This window comes from Rhinopithecus roxellana, chromosome 11 (assembly GCF_007565055.1).
Source record: "Rhinopithecus roxellana isolate Shanxi Qingling chromosome 11, ASM756505v1, whole genome shotgun sequence".
Lineage (NCBI taxonomy): Eukaryota > Metazoa > Chordata > Mammalia > Primates > Cercopithecidae > Rhinopithecus > Rhinopithecus roxellana.
In genome coordinates this window covers 134,430,299-134,456,959 of record NC_044559.1, presented here as the reverse complement: position 1 = coordinate 134,456,959, position 26,661 = coordinate 134,430,299, and the positions used below count along the sequence as shown (strand labels likewise).

Below are 26,661 nucleotides of genomic sequence, written 5' to 3'. Positions count from 1 at the left end.
CCTCTCTGCCCACTGAGCTCCTCTGGCCTGTATCAGAGGTGAGCCATCGGGGTCTGGACAAGGCAAGGGAACAGTGTGCCTGCTGGGGCCCCTCACGGGCCGTTAGTATAGTAATAATAACCCTGTGATTATTACTAATAATAACAGCATGGCTCTTACTTCCCTGCCACCAGGCACACAGGCCCTGCCAGCCCTAGAAATTGGGGCACTGTTGTCCCCATTAGCTGCAAATAATGGGCAGAGCTTCCCTGGCAGTGGTGGGGCCTGATTCTACTTCAGCCTTCTCCTCTCTAGCCCTGGCTTTCCCTAGCACTCTCTGAGGCCTGAAAACAGAAGAGGATGACTGGAGGCCAGGAGAGGCAGAACAGCCCCCCACCAACTTGTGCCAGATCGGGGCAGGCAGCCCAAGCCTGGGTGTCCTGGTCCAGACATTGCTATGCTTGGGAGGGCAGTCTGGTGCTGGGCCTCAAGCCTGGGACACCGGAGGTCCCCGTCCTATGCTCCCTGCATCTCTGCTTGCTGGTGATCATGGACGAGGTGTCACGCCTCCTCCCTGGTGGTGGTTTCCTTCTGTCCAGCTGTTGGTGCTGCTGAAAACTTCTTGCATGGATGACCCCCTTAAAAGGGCCCGCTCTTCCAGGTTCACAGTCTAGTAAGCAAGGGGCAGGGCTCTGCTCCCTGGGCCATGCAGCATTGACTGTGGAGCCAGCCCCCGGGCAGCCATGGCAGGCAGGCACTGCCACCCACCCCTGAAGCAGCCTCTTCCCTGGATGGCAAACCCCTAGCCGCCTCCCATTTAGATCCTTGGCCATCAGGATGGGGCTGTCCCCCCTGTCTGGACTCCCTGCACAAGGACCCCACCCTCCTCAACAATAGGAGAGTTGCAGCAGTGATTTTATCAGGAGAGGTCCAGAGAGGAGTTGTGGGTGAGGGGACCAAGCTCTAACCTGGGAAAGACACCAGGGAGCTGACCGCTGTGCAGCAGTTTGCTGGGGGACTTGGTGCCTGCCACCGACCCTCTCTGGGCCTCAGTTTCTTCAAAGGTAACAGAAGAAGCTGGTTAAGATCCAGATGACTTGCCAGAGTATATTTGTGTCTGGCCCGGGCTGGGCGTTGTGGCGGAGTAGTCACCATAACTTGTTTAGAGTTTACCTTGAGACTTTACTATAATGAGGGATCTGAGGCTCAGAGAGACTGAGTAACTTCGCAAAGGTCACCCAGCTGGGGTTTGAGGGTGGGGCCAGGACGCAAATCTGTCCAGCCATCCAACCCTGTCCTTACCCACCATGCCACCGGCTGTGCGTACCTTAACAATCCATGGTGCAATGAGAGGATGAGATAGGACACATTGTGGCAGGGAGGAGCAGCTTTAGCAATTCTGAGACACGAGGCAGTCAGGGAGGCTTCCTGGAGGAGGAAGAGGCCTCTATAACCTTTGGGGAGGAACTTCAGATGAATGTCCCCATTCCTGGCAGGTTCCCCCCTTTCTTGAGCATGGAGGGCTTCATTGAGGGATGGTTGACTGAAATCCTAGTGACCCTCTTGTGTAGGCTGGTAAGTCCCGTTATGTAGGAAGTTTCCCAGGCCCTGACCAGGGAGCCATTGAGAGATGAGGGGCTCCCTGGAAGAGGGACCTCCTCAGCTCCAGGCCCACATGGCCTGAGTAGTGATCAGGGAGAGCAGGTGTCCCACCTCTGCACGTGCTGAGCCCCCTTTCTGTGCCAAGCCCTGGTCCACAGCAGTGAGCAGGACAAAGCCCCATCTTGTTCTCCTGCAGGAGACAGACATTTAACACATGAATGCGTCCATAAATAATCTGAGTCCAGCTAATGGTGGGTGCTGGGAGGAGATGAGGCTGGGTAGGAGAGTGATTGCTGCATAGACAAACTTCGGGTGCAGTGGTGGGAGTGCTGAGCAGTGCTGGGAGAGCTGTGGGTGAGGTGCAGGGTAGAGGGGGCTTTCCTTGGGAAGTGAGGCTGATCTGAAATCTGGCAGGGACAGAGAGGCCACTGGGCCCAGAGGAGACAGAAGAGTTCCAGGCAGGGGACTGATGTGCAAGGGCCCCGTGGCTCTGTAGCCACAGAGCCAGGGAACATGAGAGCCTGGAAGACACCGGGTGAGGCTGCAGTGGGGTGGGGACGGTGGATGCACAGTGCAGCTCAGAGCCGCTCCTGGGGATGACCCTATAGGCCTGCAGGCCACTGAGAGCCCGCATGAAGGGTCTCATATCAGGGAGGAATGACACACCGCTTGTGCATTTTGGAGATGACACTAGCTGCCAGGTAGAAGATGCATTGGAAGGGCAGAGGGCTTGTGTTAGCCACTGCAATGTGCAGGTGAGTGGCCATGAAGCTTGGGCCAGGGTGGAGACAGGAGACAGGAGGAATGGATGGAAAGGGGCACTTGGGTGAGAGAGCCAGCAGGACCCGAGGTGGAAGGCCTGGGGTGTCCTGTGCCTCACATCCTTGCTTTGCCCCTGCCCTCTGACGGGACTCTCTTCTCCTCCCAGGCCTGCGGGTACGCGAGGTGCAGATCGAGGTGTCGCGGCAGCAGGTGGAGGAGCTCTTTGGGCTGGAGGATTACTGGTGCCAGTGTGTGGCCTGGAGCTCTGCGGGCACCACCAAGAGTCGCCGAGCCTACGTCCGCATCGCCTGTATGCCACCCTGACCCCTGCCCTGTCCCTGCAGGACCCTTCCCCATCCCCGAGGATGCTGGAGAGGGAGCGTCACATCTGTGGGGCCTCCTCCAGCACCCCTGGCTGAGGGTGCCTGCGGCAGAGACATCCCAGCACATGGATGCCAGCTCAGAGACGGCTCCTAGACCCAGAACCTGGGCCTCTTTTCATCTACTTCTGTATAAAACAAGCTGGCAGCTTCCTCCCCCATCCTGAGCCACTATGTGCTTAGGATCCCAGAGTCAGGGAGGGAACCCTGTTCCCCTAAGTCTGCCTAGTGAGGCCCCTCCTTTGGAGAAGAGGAAATTTCCCAGGCAAAGGACAGGTGGGCCCATGAACAGTTCCCTGGGTCTGCACTGCCACCCAGTGGCCACAGTGTAGCACATCAGGTTCCAGTTCCCGCACCTGACTGCCTTGGGACCCTCTCCCTTCTCCCAGACCTGCGCAAGAACTTCGATCAGGAGCCTCTGGGCAAGGAGGTGCCCCTGGACCATGAGGTTCTCCTGCAGTGCCGCCCGCCGGAGGGAGTGCCCGTGGCCGAGGTGAGCGGGGATGTAGAGACCACTGAGCACAGCCCTGTGGCCATGCCTGCGGAGGCCAGGCAGGCACGGTATTTACCATCAGCCATGGTGCTAGTCTCCCAGAGCCCTACCCCTTTCACAGATGAGATCGAGGCTTGGGAAAGAGGAGAGAACTGCCACCTCTGCAGAACACAGCAATGCCAGATCCCAGCTGGGTCTGCCACAGGCATAACCCCACAGGATGGGGTGGCTAGGGCAGAAATCCCCGGAACTCAGGAGCTCCTTAGGTGGACCTTCAGCTCAGTCTCGATCTCCTGCCCCATCCGGAACCCAAGGCCCCAGCTTTCTGGATGCCAGAGGGTCCCATCCTGCATGTGTATGAGTGTGTTCTCCCCCACGAGCTGGTCACCCCTTCCTGAAACCACACAGTCTTTGAATTGCCTGTCCTCTCTCGCCATCCTTACCTCTGTTCCAGACATACTCCCTGCACTGGTGGTCCAGGAAGTAGAGCTGCATCTCAGCTTTGCCCAGTGGAGTGGATGGTTGGGGTAGTCAGGACCCTGACTTCCAGCCTGGGATCAGCCCTGTCTGATCCCAAAACCGTGCACTTATTGCTCAGCCTCTCCCAGCCCAAACCCTCCTCTGCACAGTGGGCTCAGACAAACACCCCTGGCCCATATATGCTAGGCACTTGGCATGCTGGTCTCTGCAACAGCCCTGCAAAGTGGATGTCACCATTCCATCCTACAGCAGGGAAGCAGGGCTGGGAGGGGCCCAGTGGCCACCTAGGGTGAGGTAGCTGGTGAGTGGCAGAGCTGGGGTTTGTACCCAGGTCTGCCAGACCCGGGGACCTTCTTCCTATCACCTTCCAGGCTTTTCATCCTGGCTAGTAGAGCCGGGAGGAGTTAATGATAAAGACACATACTCCTGGCTAGCGCTTATTTAGTTAGCTTAACTCAACTTACTCTGAGTACTGTTCTCGGCACCTTACACATTCTGACTCATGTAATCCTCACGATGGATCCCTATGGGGTAGGTGCTATTCAGTTCCATCTCACAGTCGATGAAATTGAGGCCTTGAGTGGTAAGTCCCCTCCCAAGACCACCCAGCTGGCAAATAGCACTCTTAACCCTGGAGCTGTACAGTGTCCAGTCCCACCCAGGCCCTGCCTCACTGCCATGACCGTGGTGTGGACCCAGGTAGAACTGCCTTTCTTCTGTTTATGGTCAGACCTGCCCTGGGCCCTCACTGCCCCCTCACTCCCACTCTTGCAGGTGGAATGGCTCAAGAATGAGGATGTCATCGACCCTACCCAGGACACCAACTTCCTACTCACCATCGACCACAACCTCATCATCCGCCAGGCCCGGTTGTCAGACACAGCCAACTATACCTGCGTGGCCAAGAACATCGTGGCCAAACGCCGGAGCACCACTGCCACCGTCATCGTCTACGGTGCGGGCCTCTCAGAGTGGGAGGGGCAGACACGGCCAAGGGAGGGAGGAGAGAGCCTGGGGCTAGGTGGGACCCCTGGCTTGGTAGGGAGGATGCAGCCCAGAGAGGGGAAGTGAATTGACCAAGGTCACAACACAGCAAAATTCATGGCCAAGTTGGGCATTCCTGGGTTCCCAGCAAGGAGCACTCCTCAGTTCTCAGGATGCCTTGCCTAACTCTGAAGGAGAAGAACCAACTCTCTCCAAGTCTGGGGGCTGAGGCAGGACCCAGTCAGTATGCCCAGAGGCCTGTTGTCCTTGTAGAGTTAGGGACCAATGCCCAGGCTTGTGAGCTGTTCTCTGCTTCTCCCTTGGACCCTGTGGGTGGGAGGAGTGGAGCCACAGCTGAGGCGACTTTACAGAGTTCTAGAAAGAGCCCTGTACTAGGTTCCAGCTCCAGGCACAGTCCCAGGCCCCCATTACTCCCGGGATGAGCCTAGGCAACTGGCAGCCGTTTCTGGACCTTCCTTGCCATCTTACAAGGTGGGGCATAGACAGTGACTTCCCCGGTCCCCTCTGGTGCTGATGATTACAGCCCAGCTCTGCTGCCACTTCGGAGTCCCTCACACTGTAGGCAGATGGGGTCTCACCAGAGAGGCCAGGCTTCAGCAGAGAGGCCTCGTCAGGGTGAGGAATGGGTTTGGGGGAGGGCAGAGGGTTCCAGAGCCAGGCCAACCAGGTAACAGCTGCTGCCTTGCAGTGAATGGTGGCTGGTCCAGCTGGGCAGAGTGGTCGCCCTGCTCCAACCGCTGTGGCCGAGGCTGGCAGAAGCGCACCCGGACCTGCACCAACCCCGCCCCACTCAACGGAGGGGCCTTCTGCGAGGGCCAGGCCTTCCAAAAGACCGCCTGCACCACCATCTGCCCAGGTAAGGTGCCTCGTCCATGCCCAGCCCCACCCTGAACCCTGCCCCACCTTCTGTATTGTGTGCCAGAGCCAGGACAGCCATCCTCTCCCTAGCATGGAGAGCAGAAGGTGCTTGTCCCAAGCCCACAGCTGGCTGCCCAGGCTGACGAGATGCTCTGATCTCTGACTTGTTCTGCCCTGGGCTGCTGGTGAGATGGAGGCAGAGGGTCTGAGTGGTGGCCCCTTCTCCCTGACCCTCTAGCCTGGGCTCTTCTGTCCTCCAAGCTGAGGGTTCTCAGTGTCAGTGTGTCAGCCCCAGGCCAAGGTTTCAGAGGGACAGCCTCAGGGACAGCCTCTTGCCCCTAACTGTTAAGACACACAGTGGCCACAGACCCTATTCACACTGACAGCCATCCCCCTATTCCTCTCTGTGTGCAGCCCCTCTGCTCCCCTACCCCCACAGATGTGCTGTGTTCTCGCCCTTGGGTTGTATGTTTGTGCCTACACTGTTTTTTCTTTACCCTGGGTTTGTGTCTGTGTGTGTAAATTGTGCACTGGGCTGTATCGTGTTGATGACCTTATGCATCTATCCGTACCCTCTTTGTCCACCTGCCAGGTGCATCTGGCTGTTCATTGGCATGGGGCTATGTGGATATCATGTGGATTTCTCTGTGTGGCACACATGTGTCCTGGGTTCCTCATTTCCTTCCACAGTTGTTTATGCATGCATGTGTGTTGGCACATTGCTGTGTTTTCACATGTAATGGTGTGTGCACATGTCTCTGCATGCACATGTCTGTGCGTGCACATACTCCCGTATGCCATGCTCTTACAGTTGATGGGGCGTGGACGGAGTGGAGCAAGTGGTCAGCCTGCAGCACTGAGTGTGCCCACTGGCGGAGCCGCGAGTGCATGGCACCCCCACCCCAGAACGGAGGCCGTGACTGCAGCGGGGCGCTGCTCGACTCTAAGAACTGCACAGATGGGCTGTGTATGCAAAGTGAGTCACAGGGAAGGCGGGGCCCTGGGGGTGGGGACTCTGGAGCCATGTAAGGGTCCCCCAAACCCGGCCCCATGCCTCAGTGCCCAGCCTGCAGCGTGGCAGTCCTCAGGGCCTCTGTCCCCCCACCGCATCCATCATCTCATCTCATCCTTCCCATTGCCTTCTCTGCCACTGTTTCCCTGTCACCTATGTCATTGTCTTTCCCTTTATTTCCCTTGACAGATAAGAAAACTCTAAGCGACCCCAACAGCCACCGTAAGTCCCCTTTCATGGCTGTCCTCTTTCCTCTGGGGGATCCCTGGTTCTCTTTGGCTGGCTTTTCCCGGGATCAGGGTACAGGGCAGGGAGAGCTGAAGGTGCCGCCCTACCCACCCGCCATGGGATCATCTACACCTGACACTGCATGTGTCTGCATCTCCATCACTGGCAGACAGGCAAACCCTTGGCTGACAGAAAAGAAAGGCCCTAGGACACCCTACACTCGAATCACCCCAGCAGCTGGGCCAAGCCTCCCAAATGGTCTGTGATGCCCGCTGCCCTGCATCAGCTCCAGGGGGCGTGCCCTTCAGCCCCAGAGGCTGCACCGCCACTGCAGTCATACCAGAGCAGCAAAGCCACTTGAGCAGATTGGCCCATGGTAATTAAACCACAATTTCCAGATAGTTCTGGAATCATAAAATCAGTGAGGCCCTTGGCCGAGCTCACTGGGGCTCGGGCTGGGGGTGATTCGAGTGTAAATCACCAGGCAAGTGGCCCCAGTGTTAGTGAGGGCAACAGGAGGCAGAGCCAAGCTGGGGGAGCCATTTCTTTACTGAGCCAGGAGCCCAGCCCTGAGGGATCCTCTGGGGAGCCCAAGAGTGAGGGCTGCTGAGGAGAGATACTGGGGGACAGAAGTGGGAAGTGGGCAGACATCCGGGGCTGGGAGCCATGCCCTGCCTTGCTGAAAGCCTCAGGCTGACCCCAAGTGCAGGGTGTGGAGGACTCCAGGCAGAGGAAGCAGGCCTACTTCTCTGAGGGCCCCCCAGGGAGGGAGCGCATGGACAGGTGCTTCCTGGAGCTCCCAAAGGAAGCAAGGGGAAGAGCAGCCATCTTGGCCGCCAATTTTGCTCTCCCTGAACTGTCCAGTGTGGAAGCCACCAGCCACATTTGGCGTTTAAACTTTTATTTAGCTTATTTAAAATTAAGTAATTTTTAAAAATTCAGTTCCTCAGTGGTACTGGCCACATTTGAGTTGTTCAGGAGCCATACGTGGCTAGTGGCTGCATACCAGACACTGCAGACAGAGGATATTCCACACTGTAGAAAGCTCCACCAGAGAGCCCTACTTCAGACCCTGCCACTTTGACCTTGAGGCTTCCTGCCTGGCCGTGTTTGCCTGGGGGAGGAAAGTGTAGCCATGGGTTGCCTCCCTGGGCCCATCCTTCTCCCCACATGCCCACCTCTTCTCCACCACATTGCTGTGCATCTCATTCCACTCCTTCAGCTCCCCATCCCTCCACCTCCCACCCTCAGAGCATGGAATGGAAGAAGAGTTCAGAACAGCTACTTACAAAGATAACAGAGCCAGAAGAGCTTATCCACGTACCAAGCTAACAGAGCCAGGGCCTTTGGTCCTATGGAAATTGCTGCAGACTCAGAGGTTTCAACCCCAGCGGTCACAGGGCAAATTATGTAGCCCCATGGCCCTGAGCCACAGACCCTGTCTCCTCAGCAGCGAGCAACGAGTTAACACATGGCGTAAACATGTTTGTTCTTTTCTTCTCATGCCACAACTAGAAGGGCAGTAAGGCAGGGACTTCGAGCCCATTTTACTGATAGAGAGGTTCAAGGCTAGCCTGAGGTTGCCAGCCTGTGTAGGTGGGGCTCAGACTGAAACTCAGCACCGTGCTGGTTGGCCCTGGGCCCTGCCCTTTCCAGGGACCCAGGGCCTCCCTGACTCCCCCAGGGCCTGGTGTCTGTACTGCCCCTTATGTGGTCCTCCTGTCCCCGCAGTGCTGGAGGCCTCAGGGGATGCGGCGCTGTACGCGGGGCTCGTGGTGGCTGTCTTCGTGGTCGTGGCAATCCTCATGGCGGTGGGGGTGGTGGTGTACCGCCGCAACTGCCGTGACTTCGACACAGACATCACTGACTCATCTGCCGCCCTGACTGGTGGTTTCCACCCTGTCAACTTCAAGACGGCCAGGCCCAGTAAGAACCTGAGGATGTCTGGGGTGGTTGGCAGAGGCAGGATACCCAGAGGGCTCTGGTGGTACCCAGACCAGAGCCAGGCTCCTGACTCCCTCCCGGGGTTTTTCCATAGAGATAACTATGTGGATGGGTATGGATTAGAGAGCTACAGAGAAGGAAGGGAGTGACCCAGGCTGCGGGATTCCCAAAGCTTCCCGCAGCTGGCAGCAATTGAGCCTTTCACAGCTGGACATTTGGGTGGGATTTTGCAGTGGGAGCTGGGCCAGTGAGATGAGGCACAGCTGGGTCTGACTATAGCCCCTACTCCTGCAGACAACCCGCAGCTCCTACACCCCTCTGTGCCTCCTGACCTGACAGCCAGTGCAGGCATCTACCGCGGACCCGTGTATGCCCTGCAGGACTCCACCGACAAGATCCCCATGACCAACTCTCCTCTGCTGGACCCCTTACCCAGCCTTAAGGTCAAGGTCTACAGCTCCAGCACCACGGGCTCTGGGCCAGGCCTGGCAGACGGAGCTGACCTGCTGGGGGTCCTGCCGCCAGGCACATACCCTAGTGATTTCGCCCGGGACACCCACCTCCTGCACCTGCGCAGCGCCAGCCTTGGTTCCCAGCAGCTCTTGGGCCTGCCCCGAGACCCGGGGAGCAGTGTCAGCGGCACCTTTGGCTGCCTGGGTGGGAGGCTCAGCATCCCTGGCACAGGTGAGCCCCTGCTCTGCTTGTGTGTCAGCCTGGCCTCAGCACCTCCTCTGCGGACTGCCCCCACACCCATCCAGCAGAAGGTAGTGCTGCCCTAATCCCATCTCAGAGATAGGGAAAAGGAGGCCTGGTGGCAGGAAGTGAGTATAAAATAGAGAGGTCTGACTAGAAAAGCTAGGCTTCAGGCCTGCCTGTGCCCTCACTAGGGCAGAGGAACCTTGGGCCAGCCACCTTCTAAGCTTCAGTGTCTCTGTTGTGTGAGAGAGAATAGTACTATGTAGTTCAGCAGACCTACAAAGCACTGTCCTAGAACTAGCAGCAGAGGGGCAGGGGCGCCCATCTTAGTTTGCAAAGCCAGCAATTAACAGCTTCCCAGCATCATACACTAAGCTAGGAGTAGAGCTGGCACTTGGACCTCCAGACCCCATAGCAATGTCAGAGACCCCTGTCTTCCTAGACAAGCCAGCACTGATCAGTGGCCTGGCCTCTGCCTGCATCCAGTTCCCAGACCCCCTCCCACCCCTGGCTGGTGACCACCTGGAGCTCAGGAGATATCTTTCTCTCCCAGCCCCAAGCTGGGGCCAATTTCCCAAACCCCTGTTCTCCTGAGCTCCTGGACTCCCTGCTGACCTCCCTCTCCCACTAGGGGTCAGCCTACTGGTGCCCAATGGAGCCATTCCCCAGGGCAAGTTCTACGAGATGTATCTACTCATCAACAAGGCAGAAGGCACCCTGTGAGTAGAGCCCCAGCCGCTGCTCCTTTTTCTTCCTCCCATCCCTTCCTGCATGCCCACACTTGGCGCCCCTTCTAAGCCTGATGCTAAGACTAAACAGTCCTCCAAGGAAAGCATCAATCTTACTGGGTCCATATTTAAAACGTGCAGAACCAATACCATAAATCGTAAAACTCAAAGGCAATTGACAAGCTGGCTACAAGTATGACAGAGGGCTGAATATCCTTACTATGTAAAGAGATTTTGTAGATCAATAAGAAAAAGTAAACATCTCACTGTGAAAATGGGCAAAGGATGTGAACAAGTGATTCACACACACACTCTCACACAAACACACTGGCCAGTAGGTTATGAGAAAATGTTCAGTCTAATTTGCGGTCAGAGAAAACTAATGAAAAAAAACACAAGGTATATTGGGATTTTATTATTATTATTATTACTATTATTATTAAGGAATTTGCAAGGACCTTTTTCCAAATGATAATACCCTCTTGCTGGCAAGAGGGTGGGAACATGGCCTTCTGTGGCACGTGGGCGGGAGTAGAGATTGGAACCAGCTCTCTGGAGGGCACTTTAGTGTGATCTATTGAAAACCTTCCAAGATTACACAACCTTGGAAAATGTAAGCAAGGAATTTTGAGCTATGATAATATTGCAGTGAAACAGCAAAAATCTGGAAACAACCTCAAGGTTCATGCCATTTTCTTTGCCTCCTTTGCCCCCATGACTTCTGGGAATGCAGAGTCCTGAGTGGCAAAGAGCTGCCCTCCACCTCCCAGTCCTGGGCAGACTTGGGAGCCCAGCAGGAGCCTGCACCTTTGCCGAGCTCTTCACTACCTCCCTCCTACCCTGTGTCCTCCCCCAGCCCACTTTCAGAAGGGACCCAGACAGTATTGAGCCCCTCTGTGACCTGCGGACCCACAGGCCTCCTGCTGTGCCGCCCCGTCATCCTCACCATGCCCCACTGTGCCGAAGTCAGTGCCGGTGACTGGATCTTTCAGCTCAAGACCCAGGCCCACCAGGGCCACTGGGAGGTGAGGAGCCAGGGTGAAGGTTGGCCCAGCTCTCCCAACCTGCCCAGGGAGGCAAAAGAAAGCCCTTTTCCTCTGGCCCAGCCTCAATAACTGTGACCACTACCCCACCCTTGCTGTCCCCTACAGGAGGTGGTGACCCTGGATGAGGAGACCCTGAACACACCCTGCTACTGCCAGCTGGAGCCCAGGGCCTGCCATATCCTGCTGGACCAGCTGGGCACCTATGTGTTCACGGGCGAGTCCTATTCCCGCTCAGCAGTCAAGCGGCTCCAGCTGGCCGTCTTCGCCCCCGCCCTCTGCACCTCCCTGGAGTACAGCCTCCGGGTCTACTGCCTGGAGGACACGCCTGTAGCACTGAAGGTAGGGCCAGCTGCAGGTGCCCACACAGCCCTGGCCGGCCAGCTGCATGATCCCTGCCAGCATCCCCTGCCCCAGGCTCATGGGCCTTCCCAGGAACCCTTCCCCACCACCAGCCTTATTAGGTTACGCATGCAGCCCTCACACACTGAAACAGCCTTGGGCACAGGGCCTGCCTCACCAAGATCCAGGTTAGAGGTGGGAGGCAGACCAGGGATCCCTGAAGGCTCTGATGGGGTCTGCCCCAGGACCAAGGGGGCATCAGACCAGGAAGAGCTTGGGCTGGTGGGGAGGGTCTCTGGGAAGGCTGACATGTAGGAGTTTCAGCAGAGAGGAGTGAAGAGCATTCCAGACTGACGGAAATGATTGTGTTTCATATGCGTTTCAGCTGAAAGGCATAGGGAATGTGTAAATGTAAGGGCAGGAGCGATGGGCAGGGCTCAGCCTCCCAGGAGCCTGTGCCAAGGAATTTGGAATCCACCTGGCAGGAAGGGGAATGGACCTGGTAGACACCTGTTCACAGGTGCTCTTTAGAAAGCCCCTGTGGCTATACTTGGGGTGGGTAGATGAGAGGGGCTGGACCCTGGGCCACAGGGAGTGACAGCAGCCAGGAGAGGCGGGGCTGGATGCTATGTGTGCTCAGTGGAATGGACAGACCCAGTAACTGATGGGATGGGCAGTGGGAGGGGAAGTTAAGGCTGACAGCCAGGCTCCTAGCATGTGTAGAAGGATGGAGAGCCATGCCCCAAGTGAAGGAAGGGTCGTGCAGATGAGGGGTGGTCGAGACAGGAGGGAGGGAAGTGGAGGGGAGGGTCTTTTAGCACCTAGAGCCTGATGATCGCAGGTATGGAGCCCTGTGTTAGCACCACTATTCCCTGCCAGCCTCAGAGCCCTTGTGCATTCCCCCATTCTCAGGAGCTCAGGCTCATCCTGATGTAACCCTGGAAGTGTACAGATACTTGGCCGTGTGTGAGCCCGTTCCCCTCCCTCCTCCCATCTGCCCTCCTCAGCGCCTCGTGGTCCTTTCCCATGGCTCCATGTACCTCCCATTTCTGCTCCCTGGCCCCATCCAGCTCCTTCATCTCCCAGGCTCATGGGACTTGTCCCAAAGCCCACACTGCAGACAGCATAGGTGAAAGAGGCCCACGGGAGAAGGAGTGTCCCTTGCTGGGAGGACACTGGCTTGAGATGCCAGTGGTCCTGCGATGGGTGGGAGGTGCCTGGAAAGTGCTCCTGCAGCTGGACCTCTTGGTCCTGGGGCATTGGCTAATGGCCAGCTTTGGCCAGAGTGCTATAGAAATCAAGAGGGAAGTTACCAGGTTTTGGCCTGATGGCATTCTTTGTTTATTCAACCTCCATCCATTATCCATCCATCTGTCCATCTGTTCATCCATCCATCCGTCTTTCTGTTCATCTGACCATATACCCATTCAGTCAGCAGCCCATCTGTTTACCTATTCATTACTCATCTATCCATTCATTTATCTTTTCTTCCATCTTTCTATTCATACACCCATCCTTGTATATCCATCTGTATATTCACCTGTCTATCTTTCTAGCCATCAATCTGTTTATCCATCCATCTGTCCATTTATTAGTCCCTCTAGCCATACGGTCATCTATAGATTCATTCATCTAGTCATCTTTCCCACTGTCTGTCCATCCATCCATCATCCATTCATCTTCTCACACCATAAGCCCTCTGTGAGCTCTTGCAAATGCCCAGCCACGCACTCAGATGGGCCCCTGCCTCCTGCCCTGCAGAGTGCAGCAGAAGAGGCCCATTGGCCAAGTGTGATGGGTTCCCCTTCCCCATGCCCCTGGCCCACAGGAGGTGCTGGAGCTGGAGCGGACTCTGGGTGGCTACTTGGTGGAGGAGCCAAAACCCCTGATGTTCAAAGACAGTTACCACAACCTGCGCCTCTCCCTCCATGACCTCCCCCATGCCCATTGGAGGAGCAAGCTGCTGGCCAAATACCAGGTGAGGGCTGGGCTGATGGGTGGGGAGGGGTAGCACTTAAGGGCTGCCCGGGAAGACCAGCTCCCTCCCGGGCTCTGCCTCCCAGCTCTGCCCTGTGGCCTTACCCCTCCCTGGGTCTCTCACTGTCTCTGTCTTCTCCCAGCCCAGTCTCCAGGCTCCCAGCCATCCCCAAGCACATCCCCAAATTCAGGGCAGTGGGCAGCCACATGTACACTTCTGCCCTGTCACATCCCTACATGCACAGACGCCTGTGCCCTTCATCCTCACAGAGGCTCCCCACCCTCCAGGGCATGCCCTCCTGGCAGACACTCCCTCTCATCTCTGACAGCCACAGCCTGCTGCTGCCCACCCAGCAGCACCTGAGACCATGAGGCCCCCCAGCCCCCAACACACACACACCTGTGCCTTTCCTTCCCTCACGTACCCTGCCTCAGCTCCCTTCTGGAACTGAGGGTCTGACACCAACTCAGCTGGCTAGCTTAGGGCACTTGACCTCTCCCCATCTGGGTGGAGAGAACTGAAGTGCCCACCGAAGCTCCCTGAGCTCTCCCTGAGCCTCCATTTCCATGAGGACAGGGCAGGCTGGCCTTGCCTGCCTGGTCCTGACCCCCTCCTCCTGCAGGAGATCCCCTTCTATCACATCTGGAGCGGCAGCCAGAAGGCCCTCCATTGCACTTTCACCCTGGAGAGGCACAGCTTGGCCTCCACAGAGCTCACCTGCAAGATCTGCGTTCGGCAAGTGGAAGGGGAGGGCCAGATATTCCAGCTGCACACCACACTGGCGGAGGTGAGGGAAGGGGGGCCAGATATTCCAGCTGCACACCACTCTGGCAGAGGTGAGGGAAGGATGGCCAGATATTCCAGCTGCACACCATGCTGATGGAAGTGAGGGCCAGAGGACACCTCTAGGGTTTGGGGCTGGGCTGCAGCACGGAGACTCCTGTAGTTCCCTCTCACCTCCCAAGTCTAAGCAGACATTTGGTCATGTTTTGCTAACAAGCATCATGTATTGATTGAGTGCCATTCACATGCTTGGCATATACCAGAAAACTTACATGATCTCTCTAAATCTTCACAAGTACCGGGAGATGCATGACAGATATGATCCCCACTTGGGAGGTGAGAAAGTAGGTTTTAGGAAGGGCAAGGATTTGCACACTATGCACCAATGGCAAGACTGGATTTGAACCCAGGTTGATGCAAGGACCAGGTCTATGGTTCTCAACCGTTATAAACCTGGATTGAGATTAAAACTCAGGCCACCCAGGGTGACAGCACTAGATCCTCCTCATGGGGCATTGTAAAGAGCACTGGATACAGGTCTGGACCGAGGTCTGCCACTAACTTGGCATGTGGCCATAAGCAGGCCACTCCCCTTTTCTAGACTTCACTTTCCACCTGTACAAATGGGTGCGTGTGGATTAGACTGTGGCTGGGGCTCCTTGGGGCTTCCTAACTATGAGGCTGCATCTGCATTTGCCTGGGGCCTTAGATAAGCATGGTGCACCCCCTGAGGCCTGGAGGATGTCCATACAGGCCTTGCCCTTGGGAACCGACCCTTCAAGGGAGAAGCCCCTGCCTGAACAGTGGGAACCTGTCCAGAGGAGGTGGGAGTGACTCAAGGCTCAATGAGCTCACAGTCCAAGGGGAGGGAGGCTGGAGAGCAGTGCCCAGCGCTGTGCCCCTCTCACTCTTGGTCCCCACCCTTGCAGACACCTGCTGGCTCCCTGGACACTCTCTGCTCTGCCCCTGGCAGCACCGTCACCACCCAGCTGGGACCTTATGCCTTCAAGATCCCGCTGTCCATCCGCCAGAAGATATGCAACAGCCTAGATGCTCCCAACTCACGGGGCAATGACTGGCGAATGTTGGCGCAGAAGCTTTCTATGGACCGGTGAGTATCCCAAACCACAGCCCACCCCCATCTGCCTTTGTCCTCAAGGTCTCACAGGGGCAGGCAGGGCAGGCAGCCTGACAGCCAACACTAGCTCCCAGACCAGCCGCCCTTTTGCCACCATTTGTGGCAAATCAGGAACTCAGGATTGGATATGCAAAGTTCAAGAGTCCTGCTCCCTTGAGGAGCATCATGCTCAGAGCACTGGTCCTTGAGCCGGGCAGACTCTCAGGCCCCACTCTTTTCCCATTGTGCGGGGAGAACGCTCCACCTGCCCATCTCACAGAACAGCAGGAGACTCAAAGCCAGAGCATCAGCTCGGTGCCATCGTCAGCACCTGGTGTCTAGGACAGAGAAGGTGCTCCGGAGATGCTTGCTGACTGGCTGAGATACACTTTGGTGTCAAAACTCCTTTGGAGAACTTCAAATGCTGGATAAATGAATATAAAGCCAATGATAATAAGTATTATATGTATTGAAAGATGTGTAATAAACCTGCATTGAGCAGATGCTTTAGATAAGACATTTTACTAGAAATGAGTAGGACTTACAAAGATGGCTAAGGCTTTGTTCCTCCTATCAGGGGAGTTCATGGGAGCAGGAGGGAACACAGGTGGGAGGAATGAGCACATGCTACACATGGTCATTCTCTCTTGGGGCCAGTGTCTTTCAATGATAATAACGATGATGATGAACAAGATGGTTACATGCTAGAGACAACGCTAGACCCTTACTTTATATGATCTTGGATCTTGTTGAGAGGTAACTGGCATTGTTCCGATTTTAGAGACAAGTAGACTAAGATTCTGAGCCCTAGGTTCTGACTTGCCCAGAGCCACACAGACCGCAACACAGTAGCTGGAATTCAGACCCAGGACAGCAGGACACCAAAGCTCACAGCCTTCCCACTTCCCCTTGTGCCCCTTCACCCCCAGGCTCCAGGAAGGAGCTAAGTGCTTGGGGACCTCAGTGCCCTCCTTCTCTCTGCCAGGTACCTGAATTACTTTGCCACCAAAGCGAGCCCCACGGGTGTGATCCTGGACCTCTGGGAAGCTCTGCAGCAGGACGATGGGGACCTCAACAGCCTGGCGAGTGCCTTGGAGGAGATGGGCAAGAGTGAGATGCTGGTGGCTGTGGCCACTGACGGGGACTGCTGAGCCTCCTGGGATGGCGGGCTGGCAGGGACTGACAGGAGGCAGGTGCAGGGAGGCCTGGGGGAGCCTCCTGATGAGGATGTTTGGCCTCTGCTTCCTCCCAGTTCACAGCCAGAGTTGCCTCTCCTCCTCCTCTTCCCCAACCCCCAGACCACAACCAGCCTTAGAAAATCCATGTACTCTGTTGTTAGAGGGCCCAGAGTTCCTTCTCCATCCCCGCTCTCTGTCTCTTGGCCTGAGATCTCTGTGCGGGAACCAAGATGGGGCTGAAGCCTCTGGAGTCGGTTGGGGCAGGCAGGAGGCCCTCCCTCCACCCCCTTACCCTCAGCCTGGCAACTTCTGAGTTCCATGGGTTTTAATTCCGTTCTTTGTTTTCTTCCTCCATTATTGATTTATCCTTTCTCCCTAAGCCCCCTTCTGCTTCCACGCCCTTTTCCTCTTTGACAGTCAAGTACAATTCAGACAAACTGCTTTCTCCTGTCCAAAAGCAAACAGGTAAAGGAAAGAAAGAAAGCTTCAGACTGCTAGTAAGGCTTAAAGAAGAAGAAAACCACCAAAACCACAAGGGAAAAGAAAAACCCAGTTTCTTAGGAAACGCTAATGATTTATTATCCAGATTATTTGGATAAGTCCTTTTTAAGAAAAAAAAAAAAAAAGAAAATGAAAAACAACACAAAAAAATAGAAAACTCTTTTCTTGAGTGTGGATGAGAATGGGCACACTCACACTTCTGGCCAGGAGTGAATGTGCCTGTGTGTGTGTGTGTGTGTGTGTGTGTGTGTGTACATGTACATGTGTGCATTGGGGAGAGAGAGACTGAACAGAGAATACTTTGCTGCTAACAAATCCATCTTGGACTAAATTCTGACAAGCCCTCAGTTTCCCTAGTTGTGCAGGGAGTAGATCAGACAGGGTTTTCACTGTCTAGATTTAGCTGGCTAGATTTCCCTCTAAAATCTTAAGCAGATGCTGAATCCATAAAGCAAAGGAGTGCTAAGGGCTGGAGTGGGTGGGCCCTCCCTCCCACAGCCCCAGGGAGATACCTCTGGGCTCCTGGGAATCTGGATTAAGAAAGTTGGGATGAAAGAGGAGGCCAGCTGTGAGCCAGGGAGAATGTTCCAGTCTGGTTTTGGTCTGGTGGCTCCTAGAAAGGGATGTGGCTCAGAAGTGGGACTCAAACAGAGAGATGAAGTGGGGGAGGAGAGTCCTCTACAGATATCTCTCTCCTGGGGGCTGGATAGCTTTACCCTAAGGTAGGGCCAGCCCTGACACCCTCATCCCATCCTCAGCCCAGCAGGCTCTAGAGCAGGGTGGCGTTCTCTTGATGGCCAGGAATCCAGAATCTGCCCTTCCCCAGCCTTGGTTTCTCCTTCTGCAAAGCAGAGTGGTGGCTGAGAGGTCCTTTCTAGCTCCAGAAGCCGGAGCTTCCCAGTGTCAGTCAGCCCTGCAGTGTGGGAGGCTGGGAGGCGGGTGGCCTGGCTGTGCTTTGCATGCCCAGGAGTAGAGGAGGAGGCTGAGAAGCTGGTTTCCCAGCTCCGATCTCCACAAGCACCTCCTATAACCCTCCTCTTACCCACCCTGCCACGGTCTGGGAGATCTAAAATAACCTTTCCCAGTGGGTGGGGTTGCCAGGGTAGAGGGGACGGCACACACCACCCCTACCCAACCTGTTCCAGGGGCCTTGCATGGTGCAGGATGAGTCTCTGCCCTGTGCAACTGCCTGGCCGTGGCTGGGACAAGGATCTTGCAGCCAGCACAGAGGCCTCATCAAAGGCCTCTCCCTCTTGGCACTCCAGGCAAGGCAAGTGCCAGCTTCCCCAACACTTCCAGGCAGTGACCATAGGGCGTGCCCTAGCAGGCCTCTGAGCAGCCACTGGGACCCGTCTCAGCACATCCTGGCCTTTGAAAGTCTGATATCCTGAGAGGAGGGCAGGTTTTAGGGCCGCAGTTCCAGCCAACGTCCCCAGCTTGGCTTCCCTGCCATGGACTCGGCAGCTCGCAGGGCTTCTTACCACCCACCAGCCCCCTGGGGTGTGGCCTGGCTGTGGGCAGAGGAGGACTTGCCTGGAGATTTGAGAGAGGATTCCTTCTACCAGGGCTGCTGAGGGCCAGGTCTGCATCAGGGGCTGGACCCTGAGCGGGTCCAGAGGCTGAGACTAAGGCTCTCAACCCTGGTGCCTCCAGGCACCAGGATGCTGCCTCGGATGAAGGAAAGTGCCGGGTGATGGGCACGTTCCCTGCCAAAGTGCCCGTCCCATGGGCTCAGCCTCAATGGTCACTGTTAGCCCACGCACACGTGTGGGCCTCGGTCACGTGGCTTTGAGGGCAATCTGACCAGGCTAGACCACACGTGCCATGACAGGGGGTGCCATTCCCCTTGCAGCCTCTGACATGTCCACATGCAGCCTGGCAGTCCAAAGACCAGGAATCGAGTTGCAAATCTGCCATTAAACTGCTGTGCGACTTCAGGCATATCACTGCCTTCTCTGGGCTTCAGTGTCCTTTTCATACCTAGAAGGCTGCAGTCTGAGGCTCTTTGGGTTCAGACACACCGTTATAGGCTTCTGTAGGGGACCCCGTGATCTGCCGTGCCCCTCCTCCCTGTTCTTTTCTGTCCTCCCCACCCCACCCTCAGAAGCTGCTTGCTCTGCCCCCAGGACAGGAGCTTGACAGATGAGGTGCAGCCAGCCACCCAGGTGCCATTTCCAGTCTGACTTCTGGAAATGTGCACCATGTCCTAGAGCACAGACCCATTGACTGGAGCCTCCTGGGAGGGTTCAAACTGTCCAGCTCTACGAGAAATGCTCAGAAAGAATTTGCCGACTCCATCCGTCTGTGGAGGCTGTCTGCCTCCAGGGTGGGATCGGTGGTTTCTCCTCCAATTCAGACCCGAGAGGTAGCCCCAGAGGGCATGTACCTGGTGGGCAGCAGCTCAGGTACTGTTGGGGGTTGCAGGGCCCTTACACAGGTGTTTCTCTCTCTCTCCTCTCTGGGGTGCGCGTGTGCGTACGCGTGTGTGTGCCTGTGCTGTTCTCTGTGAGCACATCAGGGTGCCCTTCCGAGAACACGTGCACGTGTCCCCACCTGAGCAAGCGTGTGTGTGTGCTCCTCTGCGTCCCAGGTTTGGACGTCTGGAGGTTGGTGTGCCTGCCTTCTGCCCTCCCTGAGCCCACAGGGTCAGCCAGTGTATCTTCTATGTGCCTCTCCCTCTGCCTTCTCTCACAGTGCCCCTGGCTCCAGAGCTCAGGGGTAGGGGTTCTCCTGAAGGTGCAGGGGACCCTCCTCATCTCCTGGACCCTCCAGGGCACTCTGGTCCCCATTCCCCAGCTCCCAGGCAGCTGAGCCGGGTCTCTTAGGGGAGGTGACCAGCAGCTTCAGTGCAGGGAGCTCTTGGTGGGGCAAAGGGCTGGACCCCTGCCAGGTCCGTGGACATGGTTATATGCCCGGGAGGGGCGGGTGCAGGGCCCCAGGGATGGCCCCCAATCCCACCTCTGTTTATTCTGTAAACTACAACCTATAAATAACCTTTAGCATTCCTATTGTAACAAAATTAATTTTTATGAAATAAATTATATTTCCTAGTCTAATAAAATCTGGGTTGCATTTGGCTGTCTTCCTGTTGGTAACTGGGAATGACTGTGTTGCTCTTCTCAAAAGTCCATGGAAGGTGGAGGTGTCATTGTCAGTTCAGAGCTATCTGACCCCCTTCATTTTATAGAAGGGAAAACTGACTCAGAGAGGGGTGAGGACTTCCCTACAGTCACACAGCAAGGAGGAGCCCGTGGTGCATCCCGGTCCCTGTGCGTCCGGATCTGTTCAGGAGTTTGTCGTGTGAGTCTGCCAGGGGCTAGGTAATGGGTGAGGGGGATGACACAGAGATGAAGCCCCAGCATCCCTGACCGTCTCTGAGGAGTTCAGAAGGGAGTATCCCCAAGGGTGCTGAGGCTGCGGGGTCAGTTCAGAAACCTCACCTAGGATATATGACTATTGTGCAGGCTGAAAGGGAGTGATGGGCAGGTTGGAATCATATGACTCCACCCCAGGCTGCCAGGCATGGTTGGGCAGGTAACGCACTGGGCAAGAGTACCATATCTAAAGGGGAGGGTGGCTCCATTCCCATGTATGTTGTAGATTTGTGTATTTGCTGAGATGTTTCCAGCAGATGGCAGTAAAGGGGTCTTGTGCTAATACAAGCGGTACCTTGCTATCGAGGAGAGGTTGTTCTAATGTGCACAGAGGTGTTGTAAGAAGACTAGCAGCGGCCCCATTTCAAGCTGGTCCCCCGCGCCCTGTGAACCTCAAGTCTTTCCCTTTGTGAGTTGAGTCTGGCCTGAGCATTTCCCAGCATGGATTGCCTGCTCCATGAGTAGGTTCTTTAAATTTGGGGTGAGAGCACCCTCTGGCCCCATCTTGGACAGTCATGTTGCCCATCAGCATGTTAAAGGCTCTGAAAAGCCCTGCAAGAAGAAGCTGGTCTCCTCGTATTAATGGAGATCCCAGATATATTTGACCTTGGAACTTGTTTTCACAACCTGAGTATGTGGTGCCTATAGGCCCTGCCAGCCCTGACTTTCTGGGACCTGTGGCTCTGGGTTCTATGTGGCTGTATCACCTAGCTGTCCCCCTGGGAATGGGGAACGCCTGTGGGCTCGGTCTGAGACTGAAAGTTACCAAGACGAGAAAACCCACGTCTGTCCTCTGGCAGAGGAGGTGGGGCAGGCAGGGCACAGTGGCACCCACCTGCATGCAGACCCCCAGGCTCAGATCATCATCTTTCCCTGGGGACCCAGAGGACCTGGAACGGTCACATTCAGCATGACCTTCCTAGCAGAGATGATTTGGGGGTAAGGATTTATAAGGGAGAAGAAGAGGAAAGGGACAGCTTCATGAGGATGGGGGGTGAAGGGAGGGATACAGGGGGCAGGCAGCAGCCCAGCTAAGGAGTGGGCAGAGCCAGGCGTGGGGCAGCTATTTCATGCAAGTAGCCCCCACAAGCAGGCAGACAGTCTGGGGTCCCCCAGGAGTCAAGGGGACCCATTTAAATTCCTTCATTCTCTACCTGCCACTGTCCCTTGGAAGCTCACCTAAAATCAGGTTGGGCAGCAGGTGGGGTGCAAAGAATTCTGGTCCTGAAGGTTGGGGACCTGGGTCCCAGCCCTGATGCTGTGGAGTCACTAACCTTCCCTGAGCCTCAGTTTCCGCATCCGTGAAGTGTGGGGTATAGACCTGCTACCCTGTGAGAGCCCTCTGGCTGGTGTAATTCTGTAATTGGCGGGGCAGGGGTCATGGTCCTGGCTCTAGGCAGGAGTGTGACAGCTTGAAACCTCCTTTCTGTGCCAAGCCCAGGGGATGGTTGAGGGACAACCAGGAGAAGGCAGCAAAGGGGCTGGTTGCAGCCTGGGGCTGTGTGGGTGCCCAGTGAGGGGCCAGACCCAGTGGCACAAGAACCCTCCCAACCGGCCAGCTTGTCACAGCCAGCACACTGCAGGCCTGTCACTCGTGAAGGTGTGCCCCCTTCTCCACTAGGAACCCTAAGAAGAGGAAATCCACTCCAACTCCAGCTGACAGCTTGAGGTCAGACACAAGAAAACCTCATCTAGTACTGCCCAGCAAAGTTTCAAAATCTTTGTCCATTTTAATTGAAAATGATACAGCCTACCGTTTTAAAAAAAGAAATCAAGAGGTACAACAGACTCGGTGAAAAGTAGATTTCCCTCCTTCCTCTGTCTCCACTTTGTTTCCCTCTCCGCCCTGTCCCTAGTCCCCACCCCACTCCCATAGAGGCAATTGCTACATTTCTTCTGTAGCCTCCTAGGAAGATCTGTGCACATACAAACACATATTTGTAGGTGTAAATATTTAAATATAATGGGTTTGATCCAGGAGCCTCAAACCCTTGAGGTATAAACATGAAACAGTTTTATTTTTCCAGTAACTGCTCAGAAATTCATTTTGTCGACGCCGTCCATCCCACTAGCTAGAAGCCTCCCTTAACAGCACATGGAGGTCCCTGGCTTTTCCCTTGCTTGCTGTTACTAAGACAGTCTCATTTTGTTGCTAAGGCTCAACCAGACTATCCTGGAACTCCATCATCACCTTTAACTAAAGCTCTCCGAGAGCTCCAGTGCAGGCCACTGAAGGCTGGGGCTGCCTGCCTCCCCCTCTCTCAACAGCGATGTCTCCCTCCTTCATCATTTGACAGGAAAAGCTGCCATCAAAACCCTTCTGTCTCCTTCACCAGCACGGGCATCTCACACCAAGATCCCAGCCTCCCTAGAACTGGGCCTGGAGAATCCAGTGACTGTTTGTTATCGACAAGACACTGTCTCTTTTCTTTTTTTGTTGTTGATACGGAGTCTTGCTCTGTCGCCCAGGCTGGAGTACAGTGCCATGATCTCAGCTTGCTGCAACCTCTGCCTCTCAGGGTTCAAGCGATTCTCCAGCCTCAGCCTCCTGAGTAGCTGGGATTACAGGTCCCCGCCACCACACCCAGCTAATTTTTGTATTTTTAGTAGAAAGAGGGTTTCACCATGTTGGTCAGGCTAGTCTTGAACTCCTGACCTCAGATGATCCACCAGCCTTGGCTTCCCAAAGTGCTGGGATTACAGGTGTGAGCCACCATGCCCGGCCAACAAGACGCTATTTCTACCGTAACACCTGCCCTGCATAGAACATTCCAGGGACAGACAGACCTGGAGATGAGGACTTCCCAAGTCCTGATTTTTCTTTTCTCTCTTTTTTTTTTTTTTTTTTTTCTGAGATGGAGTCTTGCCCTGTCGTCCAGGCTGGAGTGCAATGGTGCGATCTTGGCTCACTGCAACCTCCGCCTCTCAGATTCAAACAATTCTCCTGCCTCAGCCTCCTGAGTAGCTGGGATTACAGGTGCCTGCCCAGCTGATTTTTGTATTTTTAGTAGAGACAGCATTTCACCATGTTGGCCAGGCTGGTCTCGAACTCCTGACCTCGTGATCCGCCCGCCTTGGCCTCTCAAAGTGCTGGGATTACAGGTGTGAGCTGCTCCGCCCGGCCCAAGTCCTGATTTTTCAAAACACAAATAGTGTAGGGGACAACCATGCTCTTGTTCAACAACCCATTCAGCCAATTGCATTGGTCACCTCCAGGATAAAGGACAAAAGTTGCACAAAATGCCCTTGGGAGCCTACAATCAAAAGAGGAGACGTGTCAACAGGGTGAGGGGCTTTGGAAGCTCAGAGGAACTCCTGACCAAGCCTGGGGGTCCAGAAAGGCTTTCTGGAAGAGATGCTATTTTTCAACACTGGGGTTGGTTTCCCTGAGACACAGCTTCTCGGGTATGCATTTTGTGGGAGACACTTGGAGGCAAAAGTTTACAATAGCTTTCTTTCATGAAACTTCTTGGCTGCGTGTGGTGGCTTACACCTGTAATCCCAGCACTTTGGGAAGGCGAGGCAGGAGGATTGCTTGAGGCCAGTAGTTGGAAACCAGCCTGGACAACACAGTGAAACTCTATCTCTACACAAAAAGTTTTAAAAAATTGCCAGGTGTCACACACCTGTAATCCCAGCTACTTGGGAGGCTGAGGCAACAAGATCCCTTGAGTCCAGGAGTTGAAGGCTGCAACTTCAACATGCAGTGATTCCTGAATGGGGTCACTGCATTCTAGCCTAGGTGACAGAGGGAGACCCTCTCTCTAAAAAGAACAACAAAAAACGCTTCTTACTAAGAAAAGATGTTGATGTCCCTTTAGCAAGGTAGACATGAAGGCTGCTGTCTGCCAGAGGTGCTCAGATGGTCACAGGCCCTACTCGCACCTGTTTATATGAATGTTAGTTGATGTCCTCTCAGTGACCCCAACCCAGGAGCTGGGGAATCTGGGGAGGGGCACCAGTGAGTTCCTGCTTTCCTGCAATCAGGAGGGGCTGGGCATCCAGGCCCACTGGGGGTGGCTCGAACCTGCACAGCCTAGTTCCTCAACTTAAAACGCTTCCTCAACATGAGGGTCCTCAATACCTAGAAATTCAATAAATACTGCTGTAATCCCCAGATGGGCCCAGCACTGGGGGAAGGGGATACATCAGGCCTGGACTCAGCCCCCAAGCAGCTCACAGAATACAAAGTGAATTCACATAGCTGGTACCACACACCCTGAGATGGTACCAATAGAGTGTGTGGGGGCAGGAAGATGGGAAGGGTCCCTCTAGCTGCCCCGCCTGGAGAGATGGTGATGTGTATGCAGGTGGAGATCAGGGCCGGGATGCAGGGAACAGCAGTATCCTGGGTGCAGCGTGGAAAAGTCCGGCATGGGGAGAGTGGCTGGGGAAATCCGAGAGGGGACAGGAGCAGCCTGGGTCTGGGAAGGACAGAAGAGTGTGGCTCCCTATTTGTCACCTGCTCTAGGTTCACATAGATGTGCTTCTGGGTACTGGAGTCAACTCACAGAAGCTGGGCCTCAGGAGTTTGTCCACAGACCAAGGGTCAAAAACATGAATGTGTCCAGGCTGCTCAGTCATGTGAATGAGAGAAGCCGCCAAACCAGCAATTCACTTCACAAAGAAATGTGCCTGCTCAGCTATTTCTTGAAACATCAGGCTGTCTCAGCACATCATTCATTTCTCACTTTTCTTAGCAGCACGGGTCTCTACTTGAGTGAAATAGAGGACAGATAACCTATTCAGTGGCCTCTCACATTTGGTTGCAGTGCTATAGGGAAGCAATAGGGAGAAGTGGGGACTACGGCCAACTGGTGACCACAGAGCCCACTGGAAGGGGTAGGCTCTCACTACCCATATCTGTGAGTGCCCAGGACTGCTCCATCCTCCTGCTTTTAGAAACCAGAAACCAGGATTCGGAAACATATGTGAAATCATTCTATTTGTAACTGTTGGCTCAAATTATTTGTAAACTGCAGGCCAAACAAGATCCATCCAGTTGGTGATCTGCTGGGCAACGGGAAGCTATGGGAAGGTTTTGAAGCTGGGGAGGGTCAGGCTTAGGTTCAGGGATTTGCTGGCCGGGACACAGTCCTGAATCCCTGGCCCTCTCTAGAGACTGCCAGGGGCCCCTGCCCAGGTGTTGCTTTCTCGGGGTTGCATCAGGGGACCATGATGCCCACACCAGCTACCTCCCTCTTGCATTCCTCTGTGGGATGGTGGGTAAGGCTGGTCCTCTCCCCACGACCCTCTTCTATGCCTGATGAAACTCAGGGCAGGGCGTGGCTACCAGGCCCTCAGGTTGCAACAATTCCCCTGCTACCAGGTTCCCAGGGACAGAGGCCCAGCACCAACCTCAGTAAATACTACAATTACCCAAAGGGGGTGCACTGGGCAGAAGCTATGGCCAAGGACTTCAGGGGTTCATTGGGATCTATTTCACAGGCTTCTAGGATGGCAGAGATGGGGGTCCTTGGCTGCTATCTAATCCATCGTCATCTGAATCCAGAATTCCCTCCACAGTGGCTCAGACAAGGGCTTCCCCAGTTTCTCCTTGAATACTTCCAGAGATGAGGAACTCTCTACTTCTTAATTGTAATAATAGCTGGCATTTTCACTGTAGGGGCTGATTTTACCCATAGGAATCCATGGGAGTAAGTCTAAGCTTTCCACTCCATACCACCTTTGCAAATATTTGAAAACAGCTTTCTTGGCCCACCCTGCCTCTTCTCCTCCTCTGAAGTGCTCCCAGTCTCTCGCATGGCTGGGCTCAGCGTCCATGTGCCCACTGGTGCTCCCTCGGGGTTCTGGTGGCTTGCCTCCATTTCCTCAATTCCCACAGGATAATTATGAAGCTCACATTATCCATAGTTCCAGCTCGGCTGCAGGTTTAAGGGAACAAGCTTTGGGGTCAGCCTGACCTTGGTTTATGGCCACACTCTACCATCTGCTCTCCATGTGACCTTGAGCCAATTACCTAAACTCCTGGAACCTCAGATTTCCCAGCAATAAGGATGACAAGCCCTTCCTTATAGGCTTCCTGTAAGGACTAAATGAGGTAATATGTGTAAATATTAAGAGAGTAATCAGTATGAATCTCTTTCCATTTTGTCATCATTGGGATCAATAGCAGTTGCAGGTGTTTCTCTGGATGATCACCATGACCTCTCACCCA

At 55.0% G+C, this 26,661-nt stretch overlaps 1 protein-coding gene across 2 annotated transcripts in view; it reads left to right on the top strand.

Moving 5' to 3' along the window:
• The window catches only part of UNC5B (unc-5 netrin receptor B), a 90,834-nt gene extending 70,650 nt beyond the window's left edge, over positions 1-20,184 (top strand). The window contains exons 3-17 of one of the 2 annotated variants that reach the window (XM_010373037.2): positions 2,510-2,653; positions 3,113-3,216; positions 4,471-4,651; positions 5,390-5,557; positions 6,371-6,535; positions 6,761-6,793; positions 8,531-8,725; positions 9,038-9,427; positions 10,071-10,158; positions 11,024-11,192; positions 11,319-11,552; positions 13,381-13,530; positions 14,153-14,317; positions 15,243-15,424; positions 16,416-20,184. In XM_010373037.2, the coding sequence (XP_010371339.1) occupies positions 2,510-2,653; positions 3,113-3,216; positions 4,471-4,651; positions 5,390-5,557; positions 6,371-6,535; positions 6,761-6,793; positions 8,531-8,725; positions 9,038-9,427; positions 10,071-10,158; positions 11,024-11,192; positions 11,319-11,552; positions 13,381-13,530; positions 14,153-14,317; positions 15,243-15,424; positions 16,416-16,581 (2,534 nt within the window). In that variant the 3' untranslated portion in view covers positions 16,582-20,184. The remainder of the gene's footprint in view (positions 1-2,509; positions 2,654-3,112; positions 3,217-4,470; positions 4,652-5,389; positions 5,558-6,370; positions 6,536-6,760; positions 6,794-8,530; positions 8,726-9,037; positions 9,428-10,070; positions 10,159-11,023; positions 11,193-11,318; positions 11,553-13,380; positions 13,531-14,152; positions 14,318-15,242; positions 15,425-16,415) is intronic. The other variant, XM_030941206.1, reaches the window with a different exon arrangement.
• Positions 20,185-26,661: the final 6,477 nt, after the last annotated feature.